Source organism: Apteryx mantelli, chromosome 1 (assembly GCF_036417845.1).
Source record: "Apteryx mantelli isolate bAptMan1 chromosome 1, bAptMan1.hap1, whole genome shotgun sequence".
Classification (NCBI taxonomy): domain Eukaryota; kingdom Metazoa; phylum Chordata; class Aves; order Apterygiformes; family Apterygidae; genus Apteryx; species Apteryx mantelli.
The window spans coordinates 169,491,198-169,518,188 of NC_089978.1; the positions used below are offsets into that span (position 1 = coordinate 169,491,198).

General features: G+C 34.3%; 1 protein-coding gene across 1 annotated transcript in view; it reads left to right on the forward strand.

Annotated features, from left to right (window-relative positions):
- ANKS1B (ankyrin repeat and sterile alpha motif domain containing 1B) overlaps positions 1-26,991 on the forward strand; it is a 449,800-nt gene that overhangs the window by 42,718 nt on the left and 380,091 nt on the right. The window contains exons 2-5 of the mRNA XM_067312063.1: positions 3,245-3,325; positions 7,064-7,220; positions 18,051-18,347; positions 25,993-26,068. Of these exons, the coding sequence (XP_067168164.1) occupies positions 3,245-3,325; positions 7,064-7,220; positions 18,051-18,347; positions 25,993-26,068 (611 nt within the window). The remainder of the gene's footprint in view (positions 1-3,244; positions 3,326-7,063; positions 7,221-18,050; positions 18,348-25,992; positions 26,069-26,991) is intronic.

The window sequence follows — 26,991 nt, forward strand, 5'->3', positions numbered from 1 at the left end:
GCTTATAAAAAAGAAAAAAATGTTTATTTTCTTACTATGTAAAGAATATTTTGAATTAATATTTGACATCAGTTTGAAAGATCAGTATTCTTTGTCCACAGTGAGAGTAAACTGTAAAAAGATCTTTCTGCTTTTGGCAGTTGAAGTAGTATAACAAACTTCTTCAGTTTCTTTGTGCCTCTCTTTGGCAGCTTATAATGAAAAAACTCATTGATGGTCAGGTTTTAATTCAGAGTTTTAATTCATCATTGACTGAAACCTGATTTTTTGGACAAGAAATAGTCTTTATAGAGCCAAATTATCTCATAAAATACAGTGCCACTGTATTTTAAACATTTTAGGATAGGTTCAATTAATTTCTTAAAACTTAAGTGACAGAAGGGTTTTCCTGTAAAGAAAGCTTACTAATGTACATAAAATTAAGAAGTTTCTCATTGTTGACTGCACCAAATAAATATGAATAACATGTTTTTGAGAACATTAAATAATGTTAATTTAAAGAGCTATTAATTTTCTGTCCATGAATGTTCTTTTCTGGAGGCTGAATGGTAATCTGTTCTGTTTCATGTTCCCCTTAGTGACAAAAGTTTCTTTCACAGTAACTGTTTAAGTGCTTTAGCACACAGGTAAATTACTTTGTTTGATAATTCCTCATATGTTGTATGTATTTATTGCACTAAACAAGAGCTCTTCATGCTATTTCTCTTTCTCCACCCCATTTTTCTTTGAAGCTTTTTACTGAGCTAATACAATACTATACTTTTGCCCTGCTTTATTCTGAGTACAAGAGAAGAATTTTAAATGAACTGTTCACCACATCTGGGAGTTTTATTGTGTAAGAATTTCTCTTTGTGAACTGTCCAATTTGAATTTGATTGTCAGTATCTAAGGCATAAATATCTAGTGTATATGTTGAATGCTCATTCATTTTGTGGGAATTAATGTTGCAATACTGTAGCAATGCAAGGCCTCCTAGGAGGGGATTCCTTGCACTGGCACAGAGGAAGAGAGATGCGTGGTTTGAGCCCTGCTCGTGTCTCTTGTGCTCTTTAGTTTGATAACAAACTTCTGATTTTGGACATGTCTTTTTGTATCCTTTGGGAGCTGGCAGTGATTAGTCTCTCCTTCCTGTCTCATCTCTGAGTCATCAGGATTTACTCACTTTTCTTTGTCCTTTGTCTCCCAGCCTAGGTGTCCTGAGAAGCTGCACGTAAATGCATTTATATACTCATTTTTACAGTTTCAGTTCTGAAAACTATTTTCTAAGAGCAGAGTGAGGAAGTGCAGCAATGCAGTAAAGAGTGCCTGAATTAAAGGAGAAAATTAGGGAAGAAAACTATACATATATATTTTTTGAAATGGCCTAATGCATCAAGAATAATATATGAGCTAGTGGATCCCTTTCATTTTGTAAAACCAACCAACAGACAAACTCTAACAACTCTAAGCCAAAGCAAGCAAGCAAATCAGAATAAATTAATATTCTGTTTATGTATTTATTTTAATATTTAAAATATGACTTGCTATACCACTTGCAATTTCCTGCTTCATTCTAATATAAGCTTGTACAAATCAAAGGAAGAAAGTAGAATCCAATAAGCAGGAAAGCAACTAATAATGTATTATTCAAAAGTATAAAAGAGATTATAAAGTATCGATAAGGACTTCTTTCCTTCCAATAGATAAGGACAGTCCTTCTTGGCCATTTTAAGTAATGTCTGTCTATTATAGAAGGGCTATAATTTCAAGGACTCTCAATTTTTTACTACTTTGCGAAGTGAAAATTAATTCCTTCACTTGGAAAGATTAGTGTGACTTTTACATCTGGAAATTGCCTTCTATAGAAAAGAAAACTTCATTTTTGGCTTCTTTGCATCCAAGAAAATATTTCCATCCTTTTCCTCCAAGAAATGAAATTGTAAGGCCAGGTGAGGTACCCAGCACTATGCAGAATTACACTCCCTGCAGAACGTAATGTATCACACTAATAATACTGAATGCATACAGTATTATTAATGAGAAACAATTGCTTAAATTTGTGAATGAATTAATCTTTCAAATATATATAATAAAAAGGTCTGCAAACCAGTATTCCATAGGTAATAAAATACAGATTCAGTAGTAAAAAATTTAAAAAGCATATGTTAAGCATAACATGCTATTTTATTGATGTAGATCATGAAAAATGACAGTATGAAAAACTCATTATACGTTATGTGTTAGCTTCAGATTATTGTCTTTAAGCTACAGCATGTAATTCTAAGATATGAAAAAGGGAAAATATTGCTTGCCAATGAATGCTTAACACTGTTTTAGAAATTGTAAAAAAATAGACTGTAATTCAAGCCTCATAATTTTTTGTCCTGGAAGTTGTAATACTAATGATTGAAACTCTGTTACTGAATAAAAAATAGGTAGAAAGTTGCTTCCACAAAGGACACAGTCAGCTTCAGATCAAGTCTGTTAAAAAAAAAAAAAAAGAGCTTCAAATAGTGAATATGCCTCTGATATCCCACTTCCAGTTGTTGTGGTTTAGCGATCATATTTTTCTACTTTAAACTAAAATTCTCCTTTACTGTTTTATGAACAGTCTGTAACAGATAAGGAATCTGATTACACAGGACACATAATGAAGCTACCTGTAAAATAAGTACTGGAAAATTTAGAAAGATAACAAACTTAAAAATAAAACACTGTTCATTAAACTTTTGCACGCGCTCTCTCTCTCTCTCTCTCTCTCTATATATATATATAAAATTTGTCCAAATGAGAGATAAAATATCAGGCCATGTAATAATTATAAATTTACTGTTTCTTTAAGGATTTGATTAGGACTTGCTAATCTAACCTTTTTATGAATCTAGAGTAACTGACCTAAAGTCAGTGAATATATACTTGTGGAAAAAGTAGTGCAAAATTAGATTATAACCTCAGTGTAATTACGAGAGTATTACTGGGAGAACAGATCTAATTGAAGTGACGGAAGAGTCATTAGTCTTTGAGAACTGCCCTACATAAAGTTCATGATTGCTATAAAAATGAATATATGTAAAATGATTTTTATAAATAAATTATATTCATATCAACATGACATTTGCTGTTTTAAGGTCTTTTCAAGTTAATTTGTCTCTTAAAGTTTAATCACACTTGTTGCAGTGATCTTTAGATTATTCATCCAATTTCTGGTATTTCTTTGCTTGCCAAACCAAAAAAAAAAAACTTTAAAATTGTGCTTTATTTGCAGCATCTGGAGAGGACCAAATATAAACTGCACAGACAATTCGGGTTATACTGCTTTACACCATGCAGCTTTAAATGGACACAAGTAAGTGCCTTATGTCTAGTATTTATGTAGAAAGTTTTAACTGCATAACTTAAAAACATGTAGCATAGCACTGAAATTTTCACTGGGAGGCAACAAGCTGACTTACTAAAAGATTGGCAATAATCTTCTTTCCCATGGGATATATTAAGATAAGAATTTTTGACACTGTCATTGGTATCAAGATCTAGTAATTACAAATGGGATATGTAATTTAGAAGCTATTGATTTTGTACTGATTCCTCCAAATTCTTGTTTGCTTTTGAATAAATTTCTTATTGTTACTGCTAGTGATGGCTCCAGTGCTTTTTACTGGAGGGAAATCTCAACAGAAAATTTGGTAGCAGACTTGACTGAATGTATGTACACATACATGGTGCAATGGATATTTAAGGGAACAATATTGTACAAAACAAGAATAAGATAGGTTATTCATTATCAGAATAAATCTAACATGATAAGAATATTTAGTTGTTATACGCTTGAAAACAAAAATGGCCATTACCTTATAAAGGACTGTGTAGCTTTTTCCTCCTTGCTTTCAGCCCTAGTTACCAAATTTTGCTTGGCAATAGCCAGTAAAATCCCTGGTCAAGCCTACTGCACAGGCATACCAATGCAGGAGAACTCTTTAAGGCATTTAAGTGTCATTTGAAAAAACTGTGGAAACTTGCTGCATATAACAAGTTGTTATATATTATAACCTGTTGCCTCTGTTGTTACGTTTTGCCCCTTGCTACATGGTACCTCCATTGCATTAGGCTGCTAACTGCATGTTGCTTTAAAGACCAAACAACAAAAAATAGATTTTAAGGAGGTTATAAACTTCTAGTGAGCTGGACCCCACTATCACCAAGGTAAGAACCAGCCCCGTTACTGCAGTCCAGCTAGCCTGTTTGTAAACTGGAGATGTTAACACTATCAGGATTTTCACTGGAGAAAACTTTGACATAAGACTTTCGGTTATTCCTCTTGTGTCTGATAAGGAACTAATCAAAAACCAAATGAAATTAAGAGTGAGCTGTAGGAACTGTAATGTGGTTTCAGATTCTATATAAGATTACATGAATCTGTAATAATTGTATATTTAGTTTATTTTTTTCACATTTTTGTACCCTTGCTTGGAAAAATTAAAATTAGGATGTCTATTTAATTGTGTTCTAGAAACCTGCATATTGTCTTTAGACCAGTTTCATCTTTTGGTGAATATAGGATAATCTGTTTTTAAATGAACAAATGAAGTTAAAATACTTTCAAATTAGATATTGTACATTTTCCAAAATTTCAGTTCTGTAGCAACTTTCAGAATAATCCATTAATATATTTTACCTCCCTGGAATTAGCTATAAGTTTTTAATATGATCCATTAAAGTATGTCATTTTTAAAGAGGAAAACATCACATTTCTCTTTTTTATCATTTATGGTTTATTTCTTTTGTTATACATTTTTGATTGCCAAAAGCCTGAGATTAAGCAAAAAATGCTCAGTCTTTAGATATACTGAAACAGTTTTTAATACATTTAATCCTGAGTGTAATCCAATAGTTACCCAGCAGAGTAAAAATATCTATATAAGGCTGAACCTATCACAAATTTCAAGTGAATCCTAGCAATCTAAAATGCTAAATTCCAAAACATACAACAGCCAAGTGCTATTCTCAAACACAATATTGGCCAAATTTCTACTGAAGTCAGAGAGAACTTCAAGATGTGAACTTGTGTACAGCAGCAGATTAAACTGCAGCTTTTGAAAAGGTTATAGTGCTCTGCTGTGACCTCTTACCCATACAGCAGGATATGTAGCAGTTCCTGACACACCAAAATTTATAGGTTGGATAGAAGTGGTTTGTCCTATGAAGCTCTGGGGATTTTAATTTTTCCCATTTCACATTAGGATGAACTTGAGAGCTTCAAAGATTTTTTTGGAAAAAAAAAAAAAGTAGAAGTGAGAACAGGGAGCTCAATGACCTTAGCCAGTCATTTGTGGTGTTGTACACCACTGTTTAAGTCCCTGCTTGATCATTGCATATGATGAATTCCTTCCTCATTGGTTATTCTAGAGTGGTTCTCTCTCTTATTGAAGCTATTCTACTTTATATAAGTAATTAAATTATATCTGGGGCAGGGATTTGAATCTCAATCTCCCCTCCCAAGTGAGTTGCCCAATTACTGAGCTAAGGACTCTCAGTCTTCTGTTCTCTCTAATTTATTTCTACAAAATGAAAGTTCTGAAGGAACACTGAAAAAGACCCACTCTAGAGGGCTGTGATAGGTCAGAGCATTCTTGAAGGAGGAAGGAGACCTAGGTTCTATTTTGCAGGTTGATTCTTGCAAACAGGGGATTGAAATCTAAGTTTTCCAAATTCCTAATTAGTGTGCACTCTTCAGCCAGCTATTCTGGGGTACGCTGTGTCATGTTTTTACCAGATTTGATTTGAAATCCAATTCCAGATCTGGGAAGGCTTTTCTGATAAAATTTGTAAAAATTGATGGAGTTCTTTGAAACAAATAGATAGTATTATCTGACTGAAGAAAATTCTGAACTACTATTCCTGATAGTTGCTCTGTATCATTATTATCTACAGATTTTAGTTGTGGAGGTTTTTTTGCTGTTTTTTCCCATTTGGTTCAGGTTTTGTTTCCTGTGATTTATGTCCCTTTTAAACTACTTTGTAGCTCTAGCCATTGAGCCCTTCCCTCCCTGCCCCAATTTTTTGGAGCCAAATCAGTAAATAAAGAGCTAGTGTTCTCATATTCAGCAAAAACTTGCCTAGAACTGCCCACACTGGATTGTAGATGCCATTAACTTAATAGTTTATTATATTATTACTATTAACTATAATAACTTATAATTAATGAGACCTGACTTTGTCATACTATGGGAAGACAAACTGAGAGATAAGACAAAATTGATGTACTTTCTGGCATACTTGCTAACCAATGGTAATACCACACAGCTGATTTTTATTTTAACTTCTTTTGAAGTAAGTACAGGATAATGCTTAAAAATCAGAGATGCAACATACCAGCTTATACTAATCTTTCATTTTAATGTATGGTAAGCCACACTGAAAATACTAAAAGGAATATAATATAAATTCAAATAGTAAGGTCACTCTTTTTCTCACTGCTCTCAGGAAGCTGGTTGTTGGAAAGCAAAAGAGAAGCCATATTTCCATAGAAGGTAGTATATATATAAGTAGATCATCATTAAATTATTTCTTCTAAAGAAACATATTGAGACAATGCCATAAAGAAGAAGAAAAATTGGTACTTTTAAGCTTTACTTCAAGAACTGTGTCCATAAATCTAGCCTTTTATCTTCCTGCCTCCTGAACTCAGCAAGTATGGGGATAGAGTACTTCTACTTTTAGTCCCTGGAATGTAAGTCTCGAGGGATGTGCACGTTGCCTTTTACTGGCAAGTACTTAAAAAAAGATTCTGTGGTCAGATGGTCCTGTTGAAAGGAACAGATTCAGAGAATGGATGACAATATTGTTGATGAGTATTCTTAAGAAGTAATCCCATTACTCCATCATTGCAATTAAGAACATTTTAGCTATATTTTACTATCTATCTATTTCATTTTTAGAAATGATTACTATTAATTTTTATATCAGTTTCACTTGAATTACAGATTTCTGTTATTGAGAGAAAAAATTTTGGTAATACATATATATTCATGTACAACTTAATAAAATAACTTTCTGTCAATTTTTAGTTTTACTTCCTGTTTTCCAGGGATATAGTTCTCAAATTACTTCAGTATGAAGCATCAACTAACGTGGCAGATAATAAAGGTTATTTTCCTATTCACTTGGCTGCTTGGAGAGGAGATGTAGACATTGTGAAGATTCTCATCCATCACGGGCCATCACACTCCAGAGTGAATGAACAGGTGAAACAATTAAAAGTATTTGTTACATCATCAGAAAACAGCAGCATATATTCTTTAGGTCTGGCAAATTCATAGCCAGATTGAAAAAAAATATATTTTCCATGGTTCTAGTAATTTCTTCTCCAAGACTTAGAAAACCTTCCATAGTAAACATACAAGATGTATGTTTACAAGGTATGAAAGTTTTATTTCTTCTGGAAGGGCACTGACCTAAAGGATATTATATTTAAGGAGTGTCAAGAAACTTCCATTTGTTTCAAAAAAATCATACGAAGGCATACTCTAACTAATGCATTGTATATACTAATGTAAATTTACATAAATGCTGCATCTTTTTTACTTTATTAGATATCAATTTCTTTGTGATAAAATTAATATTTTTGGTATATTTTAAGTGTACCATAAATGAACAGCTGTACAGACATGAATGACAAAGTTGCATGGACTGCATGTCTGCATATGAGTGTGTATATACATGTCCAAAAGGACTATCCAAAAGGAAATAGATGAACTTGTCTGGCACAAACAGCAGAAAGAGCATATAAATACTAGCAAAAAATGATGACAGTAAGGGTAGGAGAAGTATGTCACATTCTGTTGTCAAACATAAGGCACACCTTCTGTTTTTATTCTGTATATATATGTTCTTTATATATATGTATATGTTATAAGGTCCATTTCTGGAATTAGTATTTAGAAATAGAGAAATTAAGCAGTTATAAACTGAAGCCATCTATAGTCAGCTGAATCTTTATCAATTACCACAACAAACCAGAGAAAATTTTCATGCAGAAAGTGATTCCTACTATGTGAAATATGATCATGAATCTAGCTCTTGATGCTAAGAAGGAACTGCTTGAAGATTGGCAGTAGGCCATGAAACATAAGAGTAGTAACTGTAAGCTATTGAACTTGCCAGGGTAATCAGAAAGTTATTGGAATGCAAAGGTGGGAGTCAGCTCCAGATTCAGATCTAAATTTTCGTGTCTACAGTGCTTGTATGTGCAACATTATACTTCACAGAGGTCTAGTCAGTGTAGTCACAGGAGCCAACAGGGTTATTCAGGTGACCAAAAGTAAGGGCAGGATTCAGTTGCCCAAACACAGAAAGAATACCTTTTGAGATGCCCTGCTGCAACTGAGACATCTGCATGGGCCACAAGGTATGACAGAGGATGTTTGGGCCTTCCCTGTCCTTTTGCAGTGGCTGCTGGCCTCCAGGTAGGACACCCTGGAGCATCTCAAATGGCAAATTACACTTCTGTTTAGACAAATCAATTGCCCTCTCAGTATCTACATTAGTGTGGCAGGAAGGGAAACTGTATGAGAATAAGAAATGTTAGACCTAAATAGCAAACTCTAACCATCATGAGAAGCTTTTCCTTGAATAATCTATTCGATACTTGAAGTTATACACTTAGCTATTGTAATCAATACAATAACTATAATCTGAGGATCGAGTATTAGTGCAGGAAGTAAAGAAAAATCAAGTAATAAAATCCACCTGCATGATAAAATTCTGAGAAATCCTATGCCCTGGCTCATCCAAGAAAAAATATGAGAAATAAAACTTGTCATTCTGTGGTTTGATTTGCAGATTATGAGTTTCTTAGAGTTTCTCATTCTCATCAGCTGTTGTGTATAGGATGATACTAATTGAATTACAAGATTATCTTTTTGTCAAAGGAAAGCCTTTTTCAGTTTTATTTCTGTAGCTAAGAAAAAAGAATTCTGGTTGCATGTTATCCATTTTCTTGAAGAAATTCCTTCTATTCTACTGATAGAAAACTAGAAGCTATGAAGAAACTTGAGAAAGAGAGATGGTGAGAAAGATGTTTCATTAAGACCAAAAAGAGAAAAATAAATTCGAACCTACTTCTTCCCAATCCCAGATATACCTCCAAGTTTGCTTGATTAGGTGTGCTGTCCAGTCTCTCTGGTTCGATCACTGGAGCGAATAAGCAGAAATCAGTCTGATTTTACAGCCCACTGACTGAAAAAAGAAAGCTCTGGATTCTTGTCTTCAAATCCACTGCTGTTTATGCATTTTATCCAAACACTTCGTAATACAAAATATATGAGCAATTCTCACAATAGATACTGGATCCTAAGTCTCTAAAGGCAGTTGAAGTCATATTAAACTATTGAGTTAAACTTACACTTACACAGTCCTTACCTTGTGAATCCCCCTGTGTTCCTAGACAACAGCCAGCTTTAGTGGGCGGACCACTTTGTTACCACCTACTCTTTCCCCTGCTAAATAGCAGCCTACCCTGGAGATGATTGCCCATATCATGGGATGAGGGAAATGCCGTATTGATATAAAGCCTCCTCCTCCCACATATCCTCAAGTAACATCAGAGTGGTGTCTCACCCTAATACCTATACTGTATATTTTTATGAGTCTGTAGGTTTCCCTAAGGAGAGAAATAGCATCATGGCATTTACTTATTTGCTGATAGGGTCTAGGAGAGGCAGGTGGCTCCACACAGCTCTCCTAGCTGTCCTCAGAGCTGTGGAGCAGAAGCTACAGTTTATCAGAAAACCTGTTTTTTTTTTTTTTTTTTTTTTCCTTTTGAGTGTTGGGGAGAAGTATAGCTATGTTTCCTGACACTTACTCACCACAGCAAATAATATCCTGAAGTCAGACTTCTTTTCTTGTTTTTTCACAAGGCTCATGTTAACAATTTCTGTGCTTTCAGTTTAAGAACATAATTTTTTTCAATATTTAAAACTGTTACAACTAATTTGTAATATATCCTTGCTTTTCGTGTATTTTATTAAAATTCTATATAAAATAAATGCTTCTGAAAACTTAAGTAAAAAGAAGTGATATTAAACAACACAACAAAGAAGTAAATGAGAAGCTCATGATACATAATTGTATATTATATGAATTAACGGATTTAATGTGGTATACTGTAAATTAAAATGCAATCAACTAACATCATCGGATCATATCTAGCATCTTAAGCTCTGAATGCCCCCTACTGTTCCTATTACATAAAATTGAAAAAACAGTAAAGAGGCCAACAGTTAAATGACAGTTATTTTATGGGGGTGGTGAAATGAAGACTGGCAACTCTACATACAGAAGGTGGTTACAGCATGACAAATGTGTAAGAATATTTATATTATCGTTTAATAGAGGTGTCTTAGTTGACATGCAGGATGTATGTTTAAAATTACAAAATGTGGTGAAATTATAAAAGTAAGTGTTTAAACTTCATTGATGAAGAATGATAAAAATATATAAATTATAAAGTGAAGATGAAGTAGATAGTAAGAGATCAAGTTTTGTTAGTAAATGAATACAAAATATAATGAAAGTGTACACTGTAAAACTCAAACTACTTACATATTTGTTTATGTAATGACATCCAGGTAGTGCAAACATTTATTATGGCGACTCCCATCATAAAATTACATCAGTGATAACAAATCCTAATATATACAAAAGCAAAAGTTAATACACAGTAAATAAGAGTCACAGATAACTTAATACGTAGTGTTCAGTATGAATGCAAGAAAGAATGAAAATACCATCTTATACAAAAAGAGGAATGACACCAGGAATAAATATCAGGTTCAAAATATAGTTTTAATATATATTGAAGGAATATGAACAGTAAAAAAATTATGGAAAACATGTGAACACTTTTGAAATTTCTAGGTGTTGTTCCTCTCTGTTTTGTGACTCTGCCTGTTTTTCTTTCTGCAAATAGCACATATTTTTCCTTACATTTATGTGTTTAATGTACTGTAGAATTGTTCAGTGCATCAAACCATAATTGTCTTAAAAAACACTCCACCTTTTTCACATTTCCTTAATGCCTTTTGACATTTCTTCTGAAATGTGAGGGAAAAGAGTTCTGGATGCATTAATAATATGTAAATACCTAACACCTAACATATTTACTGACTTCACTGAATCATCAAAATGAACCATAGGCATTATATGCTTCTCTTAATGACGCTTCAGTGACTTTCAGAAGTACAAATTCAGCTCCAAAGTAGTCTGCAGAAACAATCATTTTCTTTTGATAGTATTTTCTCTTCTTCAAATTAGAGAACATGAGGATGAATTTCAGAATTTCTAGTGCAACTCTTTCTCATTTTGAATACTCTTTCAGAAGAAAAAAAGTGCAATGGCAATCTCTTTGATTTGATCTGATTTCAACAGTAAATTGAAGAAATCATATATTCAAAGTAATAACAAAATAACAGAATTACTTTTCAAATTATGTTTACACATAAGTAAAGGCAAATTTCAATGGAAATTCAGTAGATTTCATCTGATTCGCACTGGATAACTTGTGACAGAATTTAGCCCAATAACTTTCACAAAAAATTATCTCTTTTTTGAAGAAATCTCACTGTGTAAATCCAAGTATTCTCTTAATTAAGGAAAAATGGCATCTTTATGTGTCATTATAGTGTTGTATGGTAAAGATCTTCATTAGAACATGCTCTCTGTTTCGTTAGGGATTAGAATAAAGAGGTTTAAACTCCACTGAGAAGGAAAAAATAGACAGCTGAACAGTGTGCAGTAAAGAATTTCAGTATGAATTTGTTGTAGCTAAAGAAGAGAAATGTGGAGAAATATAGTAGTACTACAGGGATGGAGAAGTCCAATTAAGTTATTTGTGAGTATTTCTCTTCTTACAACTGATATTTCTAGTTTAAGTAAAATATTTGCAGTTTTATTACAATCCTGTTGCAAATACATGTGAACTACTTCTATCTCAAAATAGTTTGGCTAAGTTATTGAAACATTGGACTTGACTGATTACTTGACCTGCTTTTATTGGCAATTGTCCATGTGTTTAACTTTTTATGTTCATTTTTGATTCTGCACAAAGCCAAATTGCTCCATTTTTTGTTAATTACATTATTTCAGCATTCGTGCTGCAGTGGGCAACTTTGGCACCCCTAGAAGCCACATTCAGAATCTCATTCAGATTCTGCTGAAAAAAGATCTTCTGTGCCTAAACGCCTTTTTGTGTTTGGTTGTTCTCATTAAAAATATTACCTTTTCTTGGAAACATTATTTATGCGAGTGCAATTCCTTTTAGAGATTGCAATTAAACCCATTCTCATTTCTGTAGTAAAAAACATCGGGTATCCATATGTCAAAAAATATTTTTAGACTTTTGGCAAATCAGCTTTAAACAGGGACAGAATCTTGTTTTGCGAGAGGACAAGACCTCATGAGAGAGAAGTTCGAGCAGGAATGGTGACTCAAAAAAAGCGAACAAAAATGGGAGAAACACATCCAATGAAAAAATATAGAGCTTCTTTTAAAGAGCTGATAGCTGTGAACAATAAGTTCCTAAATTTTCAAATGTAAGTTTTGAATAATTTTTCAGCCTTGTACAATTACAGTTGGAGCAGAGAGTAAAAGAAAAAATATTTAGTCTGTCTTAAAAGGTTTGATTTTTAAATCAAATTTGAAAATATATCTGTAAATGTTAGGGGTGCATAAATTCTAATTTCTGTACGCTTGGTTTTGTGTTTTAAGGAGATATTTGATAAGGAAATTTATGGACTTTAGATGTCTTTTATGACTTTCAAATTTGACAGGTCCATTGCTGAGGTGTGATAAGAAGAGGGATTTTACTAGCTATTTTTCCATATAAACTGTAAAAATCTGTGTCCCATGTAAAAACTCATTCCCTACCTCAAAGGGAATGCACAGTAAAGTCACAACGTTGTTCCCAAGAGTTCTTTTCAGCCTTGGTTGTGTTTAGAGTTTCTATTATAAGATTATTCAACCCTTGCCTTAGACATCCAGGAAAACACTTTGATTCCCGATGTAATTAGGTACAATAAAATACTCATTGCTGAATCAGTCAGGCAAACTTGCTTAATTTTTTTCAGAAGAATTAGCATACAATGGTGGAACTTCTCAGGCAAAAACAGCTGACCTGTTAAAATGGATGAAGTAAGACCATGTTGAAATCATTCTTTTCTCTGTCTTGGCTGTATTTTTTCTTTCCTTTCTTTTTTTCTCTGTGTATTGCTTTCGTTAAAGACTTTGTCTTGTGCATCTTTTTTTTCTCTATAGTAGACTGTTCCTGAGTATATTTATAGACAGACTTTTTCAACTCTGTCCTTCCAGCTCTCTCCTTTCTTAACTTCAGTTCTTCTCTTTCATAACTAAGAGAGTAGCACACAGCTCCTCGTAAAAACCCCGCTTGTTCAGTTGCTTTATTTTGGGATTATGTGGCAAAGAAAGGAAGTTTGTCTTTTCAAGTTCATCATCAAAATGCTTAGATAATAAAGGATTCGAATGCTCTTTGGAAAGATCTGTAAAATCACTACTTGATAGTCATTATTGCTTGTACAATATTTGCATGGACTTTTAAGAGCTTAACAATTTGTTTAGCAAAAATAATGGACCACAGAACTGTGCAGGAAAAATCATAAATATACCCACTGTTTATTGGTTGTTAGGCTTTGAAAGGACCTATGTAATATTCATGAGAGCCATTTGTTTCCTTGATCTCTCCTGTACCTCTTCCCTATCAGATTGGCAAGCTATAATAATTGTCTATATAACATATTTGCTAATCTCTCCACTAATGAATAGACCTTCAGATGTGATGTAGCATTTCTGGTGGTATGCATTTTTAGTAGCTAAATAATGCTGTACAGCCTGCGTTACTGACCACATACAATTCTGTTAAGGCACAATTCAGTTTTGAAGCAATGGAAATCTGAGTCCTGGCAGTATGTGGAAGATAACATAATTAGAGAAAGGCTAGAAAATGTCAGGACCATGCCCATGAAGAGAGCCATGTGACAAATAACCAAAAACAGAATTACAAAAAACTAAAGGTTGAATCAGAAGATACCTTCTTTATTTCTGAAATAGGTCCTTTGTGCCATATGAATAACTACTTGGTTAAAATATTGTTAATTAGGAATATTAAAGACATCTATTTTAAGCTATTTTGCATAATATTGATCTACTCTTCTCCCTTTGTCTTACATTTTGTATCTCTTATTTTGTTCTGTTTCCTAGATATTTCTTTTTCTTGGCTCATTCAGTCTTAGCGTCTATCTTGTAGTTTCTAACATGTAATAAGTAGCTGAATTTTCGAACAGCATTCTAGTCCATTTCTTCTTGCTCTTGGATATCAGGTTTGGAAATATCTAATCACACAATGTTAACTTATTTGCAGACATTTGTATTTTCATGGAAAGTAATTGCTCACTTCAATGAGTGTTAATGCATGAACTTTATGTACTCCAGAAAGAGCCTTTTACATTTGAGACCGAAAATTTAGCCAACAGTAATAAATAGTTGCTAAATTCTTCAACACCAATTTTTCACGTCTTCCAAATATTTGTTCAAAATAATAAGCTATTTTAGAGATATGAGGGCAAACAGTACCTTCAAATCAGTGGAGTTACATCTGGGTTAGCTTTGTCTGCACAATTTAGTCAAGTCTGTAGTAACAGCATTTTTGAGATTAAGGAAATCATGTAATTGCAAACCTTAAAATATCAAGTTTTTTTTCCCATCATATATCAGGGTTTTTTTTTCTTTTTACTCTGTGTCTTCTATAAACAAATGTCTTAAGGAGGAAGTTCATAACACTGACTGAGAAGTTCCTGTCCATCTTTCCATGGGAGATGAGAAGAGGAAGACAGTGTTTTACCCAGTTCGGGAAATAAACTGTTATAGTCTCCTACATCTTAGGGATCTCACTGGGAAGCTTGAACCTATTCTATCTATCTGCTAGACATTCCCTTGTTTCCTAAATTTGAAGATGGCAGACTCTGTCAAAACCTACTTAAAAACTCTATCCTCTCTTCTCAGGAAAAAGACTTGTTTCCAAGGCAATTTATTTTGTGTAGGCACTGCTAGATTGTCAAAGCATATAAATTAAAAATTTAGAGGGCATTTAAACAGGTTGTAATTCTGTCTTTGAGAGTTAAAAATTATTCTGCCTTTTGTTCATGAATGTAGACAATTCCTTTATATTTTAAGGAGGGAAGGTTGTTGTATTATTAAGTTTTAATTAGATAATACTGCTCAGCCCTGATAACACAAAATATATAATAGTTGTTCTGACTGCATATGCATAGGTAATTTAATTATTGTATTTGTCCACGTTGGATTTTTCTATTCTACTTCAATGATACCAAATTCTTTTTAATTTCAAATCAGTTTGATTTATCATAAACTGAAATGTAGTTTTACTTTGGCATATGCAAAGAAATAAACCATACAAAAATGTACAACAATATTCATTTGAAAATAATAATATTTTGTTCAGATGATAGATGCTCTTTTGCTCAGCACTGTCTTAAAATACACCATTCTGTAAATATGCTTCATGAAAATTCATCTGGATATTTTTTATTTAAATGGAGTAAATTTCAGTTTACTACACAGCAACAGGGATTTCAACTGGTTGGTATCTATGTATGTGTATCTCTAGTTGAAATGTTGGCCATTTGGCACATTTTCAGAAAGCAGCCATAGGCAAGTTAAACTTTATGTTTCTTAGAAAATTTAATCAGATTATTTTTATACCTCAATATCAGAGTATTGGAATGAGATTCAAGATGCTTTATATATTATCCATAAATGTTTGAAGAAAATTCAAATGTAAGCATATATTTGATTGATAGGTTTATCTGTTTGATAATTGTATGTTAAATGTGCATTTTGCTATTTACCTCACAGATCGTGGATATAGTTATACATCTAATTTCTTTGTGGAACTATTTCCATTGCATATGCAAATACAGTAACTGCAAGCACAAATTACCATAATTGGCCATTTTATGTGCAATTATCTGATTTTCATACATAATTGTGGTAATTGTACATGGAATTAGACTGCAATTGACTATTCATTTCTATGCAGTCCTGTCCATGAAATATTGAAAATATGTGCTTTTGTAAAGAAACTCTAATAAATTCTACAAATAAATTCTAATAAACTATGCTTGTGATTTGGGGTATACCACAGTACATAAAAATTGCTTTGCCCTGTCTTGTATAAAAGATACATTAGAAGTCACTAGAGCACAGAAAGCATATCAAAGGTGGTCGATAGATCATTGACACAGACATGTAGTATTGTGATAGCACATATTTTTTGCTGAATTTATGGTCTATGTAATAGAGGAATGACCATGGTGGTGGACTGAATAATGCACGATTCAATTACTCATCAGTTACATAGTCACAGAAACACAGAATAGTTGGTGGTGGAAGGCACTTCTGGAGATCATCTTGTCCAACCTGCCTGCTCAAGCTAGAGCAGGTTGCTCAGGACCGTGTCCAGTCGGATTTTGCATATCTTGAAGGATGGAGACTCTACAACCTCTGGGCAACCTGTTCCAGTGTTCAACCGCCCTCACAGTAAAGTGTTTTCTTGTGTTCAGATAGACATCAGGTAATACCTGCCAGTGGATACGTCTCTCTTTTTCTTGGCTGTTCTACTTTACAACCTATTACTTGCAGTTTAGCAGGAAACATATTGCAGTCTCTGGGGATCTCAAACTTGTGTGGTGTTGCAGACACCTGAAGACTTTATCTGCGACATGAGTTTATCTGAAGTTATTGATCTGTGTCTTCTGTCTCTTAGGTTCACCTGAGTCATTTTAAATCAGAAGACAAGATTAAAGTGAGAGCAGTGTTATTAAAACCACAAAGCAGAGATTTAAGTTCTTTATTATAAAATTAGAAACACTGTTACTGGAGAGAAAAATACCCTCTTTCCCCCTTTCTAGATATTACTATGCTACATGGATTTTCTTACCCTAGCTACTTTTACATTTTCAAAACTGTTGCAAAATTTTATAAATCATAGAACAGAAGAAGCATTCAATGAAGGTACTTTTAAATTTACAGTATCTACTCTATTTTAAGTCTTCATAGAGACTACAAAAGATATATTAATAATATAAATGGCAGACAGAATTCAGAGAGCTCTGTATAAATTAATTCTTCCTCTCTGCCTGAAGTTATTCGTGTGTTTGGGATTGTAGGTGTCCAGCCAAAACTGGCAAAAACAATTAAAGATGATACTGCTTATTCCCAATATTTATTAGAAGCTGGGTATGGATACATTTAACCCACAGAAATGTAGGAAGTTTATTATATAGTCTTTGGAGAAAGACGAAGAACCTTGTTGGGTTTTTTGGAGGGTTTATAAAGCAAGAACACATACAACCCACAGCATACAAATATTGGTATGCCTTAAAATGCACTTATATGTCTTTCTGGAGCTCTGGGAATACTACCTGCTTATGTGATAGGCAAAGTTTTTCTAATATCTTCAGTCTAATATCTATTTTGCCTGCTCCCAAGGTTTGATGGTTGTCTTGATACTAACTTTTATAGTGATATAAGAAACTAGCCTAATGTTTGATACATTTTCATTTTACAGTTTTATTAATAAACTGCTATGATTTAAAAACAACTTTGCTGGCAGTAGGGACTTAAATGTTTGGGTATTTCTAAGTGAAGGACCCTGAACTATGATTTCAGGAGCAGCTTAATCAAGAAAGAGGTTACAGGTTTCAGCATATCATCAATGGCAACAACGTTTTTTGGTGTATGTTGTAAAAAATGAATTGAGAACAATGTCAACACACAGGGGAACTGATCTGCTTGATGGCCACAAAGTTGAGATATTACTGCATTATTAGTAAAAAATTAGTGGAATCATTCTGAAGCATTTAACATATATTAACATATATTATATTGCATACCCTAGATTTGCAGTAATCTCACAGAGGCAATTTAGAAGCAGAGCCGTTCTATTGTGTGATTAAACAGACAATTTTGTTTTGTTTTAACAGAACAATGAAAATGAAACAGCATTGCATTGTGCAGCTCAATATGGTCATTCAGAAGTAGTTGCTGTTCTGTTAGAAGAGCTAACAGACCCTACAATAAGGAACAACAAACTAGAAACACCTCTAGATCTGGCAGCACTTTATGGGCGTCTGCGAGTCGTAAAAATGATCATCAAAGCGTATCCAAACCTGATGAACTGTAATACAAGGAAACACACGCCTTTGCATCTCGCTGCACGTAATGGCCACAAAGCTGTTGTACAGGTGCTTCTGGAGGCTGGAATGGATGTCAGCTGCCAAGTTAGTGTGCAATTTCTTTCTCCCCTTCTTCCTTTCATTCCTTTATCATTAGAATATGTTTCAAATGAAACAACTTCTTACATTTTTCTTTTAAAATACACTTAAAATGACTTTGTGAGAAATGCTGCAAGGTGATATATAAAACAGACATTTTTTACAACCTAAGTGATGTGTTCATCCAATGGATATTATATCTCAAGGAAGATCCAGGACTTTAAAGTTGAGCATATATTTTAATGCTGTCTTGAGACATATAGATGTAGATACTCATATCAACAATCCACATAGATATAAGTAACACTATTGACTTTAATGAAGCTAAGCTGACTTGCTAAATCTGTGGCCCTTACTTAACTGGGCATGAAAATCTGAAACAATGTTTGAGTGACATCTCATTTCCCCAGGGTTATCCCATTCTAAAGGCAAAGTTATAGCTGCTAATACTTTTTATTTTTCTGCTTTTTTAATGCTTGCTGTATAATTCTAAAACAAAATTCTATAGCAATACACTCTTGCAACTACTGACTCCAACATATTCACCATTTCCTGCATATAATGCTATGCACAATAAGTTACAATGGTGTAAGCGGGATAACTTTGAATAAAAGGGACAGCATAGATGGGAACACAGGCAAGTTACAGGAGCAGTAAATTTTATGTCCACTTCTTCATAGCAGAGAGTGTCCAAGCCTTTAATTAAAGAGGAAGAAGGAACTGATTTTGTTATGTGTGAAGTCTTCCCTCGTACTTATAATTTCTCTTGGTTTGATTGGCGGCACTGAATTTTAGGTTAAAAGGTATTTTTATCTTCAGATTTAAAGTAGCTTTCTTGCTGTCTGGGCAAAGATAATATTCTTTAAATTAAGGTGGTTTCTGCTTTATGTGTATTTTCAAATTAAGAAAAACATAGTCATGTCTATTCTAGAGTCGCATCCAGGCATTCTTTATCAATAGGTATTCTAATAAATCTGGTGAACTTTGAGTAAGATTTCTAACTATTTTAAGCTTTAGGTACATTTCAGTCAAACACCTTGGTACACATAATTCCTTTTTATATATAAAAATTACACCTGGATTCCTCGCACTGTACTACTGCAAAAGAATGCAAAGTGGGAAAAAAAAGATAGATTAAAAAACCCAAGCAAAACAAAGAAAATATGAACAATGCATTTTAAGATTAAAAATGGATATTGAATTCCTTGAATGCCTTCAAAATGAAAATGTGATAAAAATTATTTTGCTACTTTTATTAGCTCCGTATCTTCTAAGTTAGCATTGTTATTTGCTTCAAACTGTTTCAAACTGAAACACTTTTTTATGTGCTTTGCCTACTTTTGTATTTGTCTACTATTATGCTTGCATCTCCAGCTGCAAGAATTTTGGTTTTAATTTTTTTTTGGTAGCAAGTGAGGTGCTTGCTTTCTGTTTCAGCTGTCCTTTACTGTTATTGCATCTTCAGTAAGTTAGAGAAGTTTAATGCTAAAGCAACAAATAACAGATGCTTCCAATATATGTTTCTAAATGTATAATTTTTTCTACATTTCCTTTCTGTCTCTAGCAAATGGATGGGGAAAAAACAGAAGGAAACTGAACTGATGCCTGAATTGATGCATAAGAAATAGAATAATTGAAGAAAAATAGTCTCTGTCATGGCAACTTACAAACTGATGGTTACATGAGGGTTGAATATTACACAATGCTTTTATGAAATATGTTCTTCCTCTTATGTAATCTAGATAATTTTAGCACTACTGTGAATTTTCCTGAGCCGTTTCTATCTATAGTTATACCAAAGTTTTTTCACTGGTCTTTTAAATATATAGTGGCTGCAAACTTTGTACAATAACATGTCTTTTAAAGAAGAGATGAGAGATTCTCTTAGTAACTGTGGTGTTTGCCATCTACACTAGAATCCTAGGATTATTTCTCTTTTTTGTCCTTCTAAGTTATTATAAGTTATTCATATTCTTATTTTTTCTTAGTCTTAGGCAGGGGATATATATATATGTATATTTGTACTAGGTCATCTTCTGTTTCTTCTGTGTTTGTCCTATTTGCCATAAGGAAATAACATTTATTTATTTCCTCAGCAATATCCATTTTCTCCATCAATATGTTCCTTTCATTCTGCATCTTAGCATACTCCCAAGCTGGCTCTGTACATATTGTTAATTTACTACTTCTATAACCTCTGAAAATTTATTTGTTGATGATTGCTGTCAGCTCATTAAACTGAACAGAGCATACAATATCAGCCTGTTACTTAAAACTGAACTCAGCTGTTTTAATATTCATTAAATTGCTCTGCATCACTGATTGGGAAAGAACAAGATACAAAATATAATCCCATGTGGTAAATTAAATAGTACACATTCATACACGTTAAATAAACTCAGCTTATCAGCAGTATAGAGCTCTCAGAATATAGAAAGACAATTATAGAAGCAGCCTATCTGCTATCATTCTCTGTAATTGTAAATATTTATTTGTTTAAATGCAAAGTTTACTTTAGCCATGTTATTTTTCTCTTCTGTACTCCCTAAGCATTTTTAATCATAGCAAATATTTGGACTAATAATAGACAGCATCTAATTTTTGATTGAATTAATCACACATTTTATTCATTTCCCAGGTCTATCCAATATCCTTCAATCTGAAATTATTTAGAAGTGGGCAATACAAATCTGCTTCATCTCTTTATGCTTTGAAGTGTTCATTTTAATTGAAACATATGAAAAAAACACAGGTTTTGGTGAGTGGGCCCTTAGTATAAAATAAGATATTGCACAGTTCGGTGTGTTTCATGTGAACAGTAATTTTATAATTGTGAAACTCTTCACAGCTTAGCTCCTTCTGCCTATCCAACTTTTATCTAACCCTATTTGCCTTCCCTGTCTGTTCCACTAATGATGGCAAATTCCATTGCTGGTCACCATAGTTCTTCTGGAAAGAGCTATGCCCCTTCCTTCTTGCTGTCACAATGTATGGAGGATATTCCGTAAATGAATCTCCAAAGCTACCATCCTGTCCTTCAGATCATCTCTGAAATTAAACCTATAGTAAACTGCCTATTAATAAGGACTAGACAGGTGACCTAGTTACAAGTTCTTTCATATTTACATAATGTTAAAAAAATCTCTAATTAATAAAACCCTTAAGATTGTACGTGAGCCTGCAAATTATACACTTAGTTGATTTGTGTATCCTGGTGTTCCTACTGACAATGTCCTTCTATCCCTGCTTGTTTTGTGTGTCCAGGTGTGACACTGTGCCTGTATTTAGCTGTGAGCTACCTGGGGCATGGACCATTTTATATTACATGCCTAGTACAATTAATTCTGTAGTTCTCTATATTTGATATATAGAAAGCTTAAGTCAGGGAATTGATATGTAGTCCATTGGTGCAAACTCAAGCAGACTATCTCACTACGTTCATGAAAAAACATAGGCATTTTTTGCATTAAATGGCATTGTGGAAGAATTTCTAGATTTAATGGCAGTGTTTACTTTGCCAGGAAAATATGATCCCAAGCAATGAAAACTTCAGGAAATAAAACAGAGAATATTGTGTATAAATCCTAAATTTGCTTGCTGTAGTATAGACAACAGAAAAAATATTAGCACATCTGTACATTATAAGTTAAAATTTTTTACACTTAAAACTGTAGCACTTTTTAAAATAATACAGACTATAGAAATTATTTGCAACTACATTTTTAATACTCCAAATTTATGTAACATGCTGTACTGCACCAGAACCACCCCTTCTGTGATATCTTCAAGTAATCGTCCACATGTACATTTACAAGGGTATATGTATCTACTCTGTCAGTCCTCCCAGTATCTATTCACCCTGTTTATCCTGAGGCTCAGCATTTTCCCTATGTTAAAATGGAGTTTGGTAACTGGATTCTCTGATAATAAGGAAATTTTTGCCTTCTGGACAGTTTTTTGGGGGGTCAAGAGGAACTGATTCAATCATTAGGTATTCACTATTACCATAAAATCCTGCCTAGAACTTTTAAGATTTATTGTAGCATTCATGTGTGTGACATTTCATGCAGGATTGCACATCTCCATTTTACTAGACTTTCAATCTCTGTATTCCCAGACTGATTTTCTTTCAGTTTTCTGGTAATATTTCCTTGCTTAGTTAGACAATCACCTATATAGTGGACAGGTCAGTCCATAGATATATTATATATTGCCTTTCAAAAGTAAACCTCACTTCTGGGATATGACATTTATTAGGATTGTCTGGTAGCTTGGAGTTGTAAAGCAAAGACTGCCCAGGAACTCAGGGCTGTGCAGAATGCCTGTAAAGCATTTCAAAATCTTGTTAAGATATGATAGAAAATATCACCATACAATACACCAACAAACAAGAAAATGCAAAATGGCAAAACTGTGATTAGGCCTTGGATTCCTCTCCCAGCACCATGAATTGCCTTTGTAGACGGCTTAAGTTTCTCTACTGTCTTTCAGTCTAGCAGAGCTCTGGTTCATTGTTATAGAACTATCTTCTGGCTCTGAAGTTGCTCTGAGATAGATTTGTTTGCCTTAGACATCAAAAAGGAATTTCCTCTTCTCATGTTAGTCATCATTCCATTTCTTAGGAGATGTATTCTTTGATAAAGGCAACTGGTACCTGCCTTTCCTACAGTCCTTCAGATTTAGGGAATTTTGATCAATATAAAGGACTGCTGCCAGTTCTGAGAATTCTGATCTCAGGACCTTTTCCACATCTGACTGAGAAGTCTAATGATCCTCTTCCTTGTCCTCAAAGTTTTTGATTCAGCATGCCAGAGCACTAATCCTCTTCAGCCTCAGATCACTCCACAGCAATGAATTCTAGACAGGTCTTGTCACTAAACTATATCTCCCTTTTGCCAATAAAAAAGGTCCCTTCTTAGTGCTAATACGGAAAGATCTGTACAGCCTCAGTCAAGGCATGTCTGGTTCCCATCTCTGCATTCCATCCTCAAAGGGACTAAAATTTAGTGCTCAGGCCTGTTAAAACATTTGAACATCTGTGGATTTCATCGTGAGTCTATGCATCACATCACTGTAAGTATTATCCTTTGTGAGGGAGACATTCCTTTTCTCTAAAAACAGTATCACAGAATCACAGAATGGTTGAGGTTGGAAGGGACCTCTGGAGATCATCTAGTCCAACCTCCCTGCTTAAGCAGGGTCACCTAGAGCACGTTGCACAGGATCACGTCCAGGCGGCTTTTGAATATCTCCAGAGAAGGAGACTCCACCACCTCTCTGGGCAACCTGTTCCAGTGCTCTGTCACCCTCACAGTGAAGAAGTTTTTCCTCACGTTCAGATGGAAGTGTCTGTGTTTCAGTTTGTGCCCGTTGCCTCGTGTCCTGTCACTGGGCACCACTGAAAAGAGTCTGGCTCCATCCTCTTGACACCCTCCCTTCAGATATTTGTATACATTGAAAAGATCCCCCCTCAGTCTTCTCTTCTCCAGGCTAAACAGGCCCAGCTTTCTCAGTCTTTCCTCACAAGAGAGATGCTCCAGTCCCTTAATCATCTTTGTAGCCCTATGCTGGACTCTCTCCAGTAGTGCGATGTCACACAGTCCTCCAGATGTGGCCTCCCAAGGCTGAGTAGAGGGGGAGGGTCACCTCCCTCGACCTGCTGGCAACACTCTTCCTGATGCACCCCAGGATACCATTGGCCTTCTTGGTCACAAGGGCACGTTGCTGGCTCATGCTTAGCTTGTTGTCCAGTAGGAGTGATCCATTATGTTTGATTGCCAATTTTGGTGTTCCTCCCTGATAGGGTACCATGCCAAGCTTCTCCCCAATGTGGCTTCCAAATTTCACTTTCATATGAAAATAAATCTGTCTTTCCTACTGATAGGGAACTCTCTTTATGTTAACAGTACTAGGTCCATGAAATATTCTTGAGACTTATTCGTGTAAATGACTGACCAATCCAAAGGCCTGTCATTTCCACACAAATACCAAAGAGGATAATAGGCTGTGTCAAAGCCTGTTATGAGATTGCTGAGGTCAAGCCTTTTTCAATAATCAGGCCTCTAGCTATCTGTGGCTTTTTGGAGTACTGTTTCCATTCCCAGTAATTGCTGAGCAAGACCTGAAATTCTGCATGTGCCTCTGTGGTTGCACTACGTCATTTCAGAGTCATCCAGTGTTAATGTGGGTCACAGTTAGTGAATAACTCCTATAGATACTGCTTGAGTAAAAGAAACCAACTCCAAGTAAATCTGAATATTCTTGTTCAGAATAACTGGCTGTGGATGTCCATATGAATTGCTTCTGAAAATTGAAATAGATTAGAAATTGTTTTGAGATACATTTCATAGTATGTTCTCTTACTGGCATCCTTCTCCTCTACATTAGAATGTTGGTATATCTGCTGTGCTGGATGTAAATGACATTGGGCCTACCTTCTGTGTCTATGTACTAAGTATGAAGAAAGATGAAAAGTGAGCATCCCTGTTATGGACATAACAAGGAATTTTCGGGCTCAGTCGGTCATATATACACCTACTGTGTGCTCACATCCCATCTCAAGATCTCTGCTTATTTCTAAATATCCTGCATTTGCATCTCTGTAACACTGGTGCATTCTGATACAGCTCAAAATAATTAATCACTGTGTTATTTAGAGTAAAAGTATTTTTTTTCTCCTGAAAGTCTTTCCACCATAGCAAGAATGACACTGATGCATTTGGATAGAAACATGGCAAAAACAAATAATTCAACCAGTAAACCCTTTAACAGCTGTCCAAAAATCAGGAACACTCAAAATCTAAATTATTATCCAAAAGAAGAAGATGAGCCAGAGATTCAGTGAGTGATTAGCGATTTAACTATTGCTAAAACTATTATTTCGAATGCATTCTCTTCAGATTCTTCAATAACAGTTAATAGTATAAAATACTAAGAAAGGTAGCTTTTTAAGAGAGGCAGTTTGTTTTCAGAACTGTAAGTTTTATTTGACCGAAATTCCCACTGACTTCACAAACAATTTTGCATCACAGAAATCTGCAAAATCAGGCTCACAGATATTTAAGGCAGGATTTAAATGATCTAAACATTGCTGGACATGCCTTAGGGCATCCAAGACATCTGCATGGAGCAGATATAATGCAGATGAAATGGAACGTCAACTGGAACATCAACTGGAGGCCAAGTGGGATATCCCAGGGTATCTCTTGCTGTCCAGCTGAACTGAACCCCTAGGGCATGATCCAGTTTTAGACTGAAACACCTAAATGCAGATGTCTCCATGTAAGCTCGCTGTATGTGCTGAACAGCTCTTTATGTTCCACTGGCTGTATTGACTAGATCTTCGCTGACTATAATAGGAGCCTGGAAATCTTACTCAAGTGCAGGTATCTTAATCAGGAGTTGTATTATACGTCTACCATATTTTCTTATGTAGTTGTTAATTTGTATGGTAGGACTGACAACATTTATGTTGTTATCATAGATAAAGGAATTATTTTAGAGTAGTATTTGTTCTTGCCCATTCAATGTTTTTTAAATGTAGCCAAAATAGAGTGAAAAAAATGCTCCTTTTCTAAATGTATTATTTTCAAAAGTATTCTTTGGCATTTTAGATTTGTATTTCAAATGTCACAATATTTTTTTTTCCTAGACAGAAAAAGGGAGTGCACTGCATGAAGCAGCCCTATTTGGAAAGGTGGAGGTAGTACGCATTTTGCTTGAAACAGGTAAATCTAACATCCAGGAAACACTGAACAAATATTCTTAATATTACTGATCTGATGTTTGCCTCCTCAAGTTTTGGTCATATAAATTACTATTATCTTTTTCAGCTTTTGCAAATCTAATCACATGTACCTCTGCTTAAAATAGTGTTCTTCTAGAATAAGAAATTACTATACACAAAGAGAATAAAAGGAACATTTTCACTTATGACTGAGAAATTCCATATATGACTCAGTGTATGGCAAGCTCGATACAAATTTGAGAATAAAATGGCTACATAAAGTTTTATTATTCACACTGAAAGACAGCCAAGAATATTTAGGTTCAGCACAGAAAAAAAGACATTACTCACCCATTTCTTTTTTTCTTCCTTTCTTTGGAGTCTGTGATGGCCTGTGTGACCTCTAGGTTTTACAGCAGTATAGTCTCCTATTGCTCTGCCTGAACTGACCTGTGCTGTCTATGAGCTTTGTTCCCAAAGAGCTTTGTGAAGGAAAGGTTTGACTATATGTCATTGCTCAGAAGTGACAGTGTTATTACATTATGGAGATTCCATACACTCTAACGCTTCATTTCCTATTTTCCAAACACTAATTTTTAGTTGTTCCCCCATGTATTAAAAAGAGGTGAAATACCACTGTGCAGTTCTAGCTTTTTATTAAGCAAGATTTGTGGGATTTAATTTCCATTTAAAAAAAATTCAGTACACCTATGTACCAATGCCTAGTTCTCCTGCTCCACTGCTATTAGCTATCTGACCAAGGTCATCCAAGCTACAGGATGCACTGATTACATATTCAACCCTTTGGTGCTCTAGTAATATTTCATCTCCCTGCACAACATGTTCATCAGAGCTTGATTATTCTCTCCTCTGTTCTTCTCCTTATGGTAAAAGAGGTATGAGACATGTGGGTTGATGAGTGGG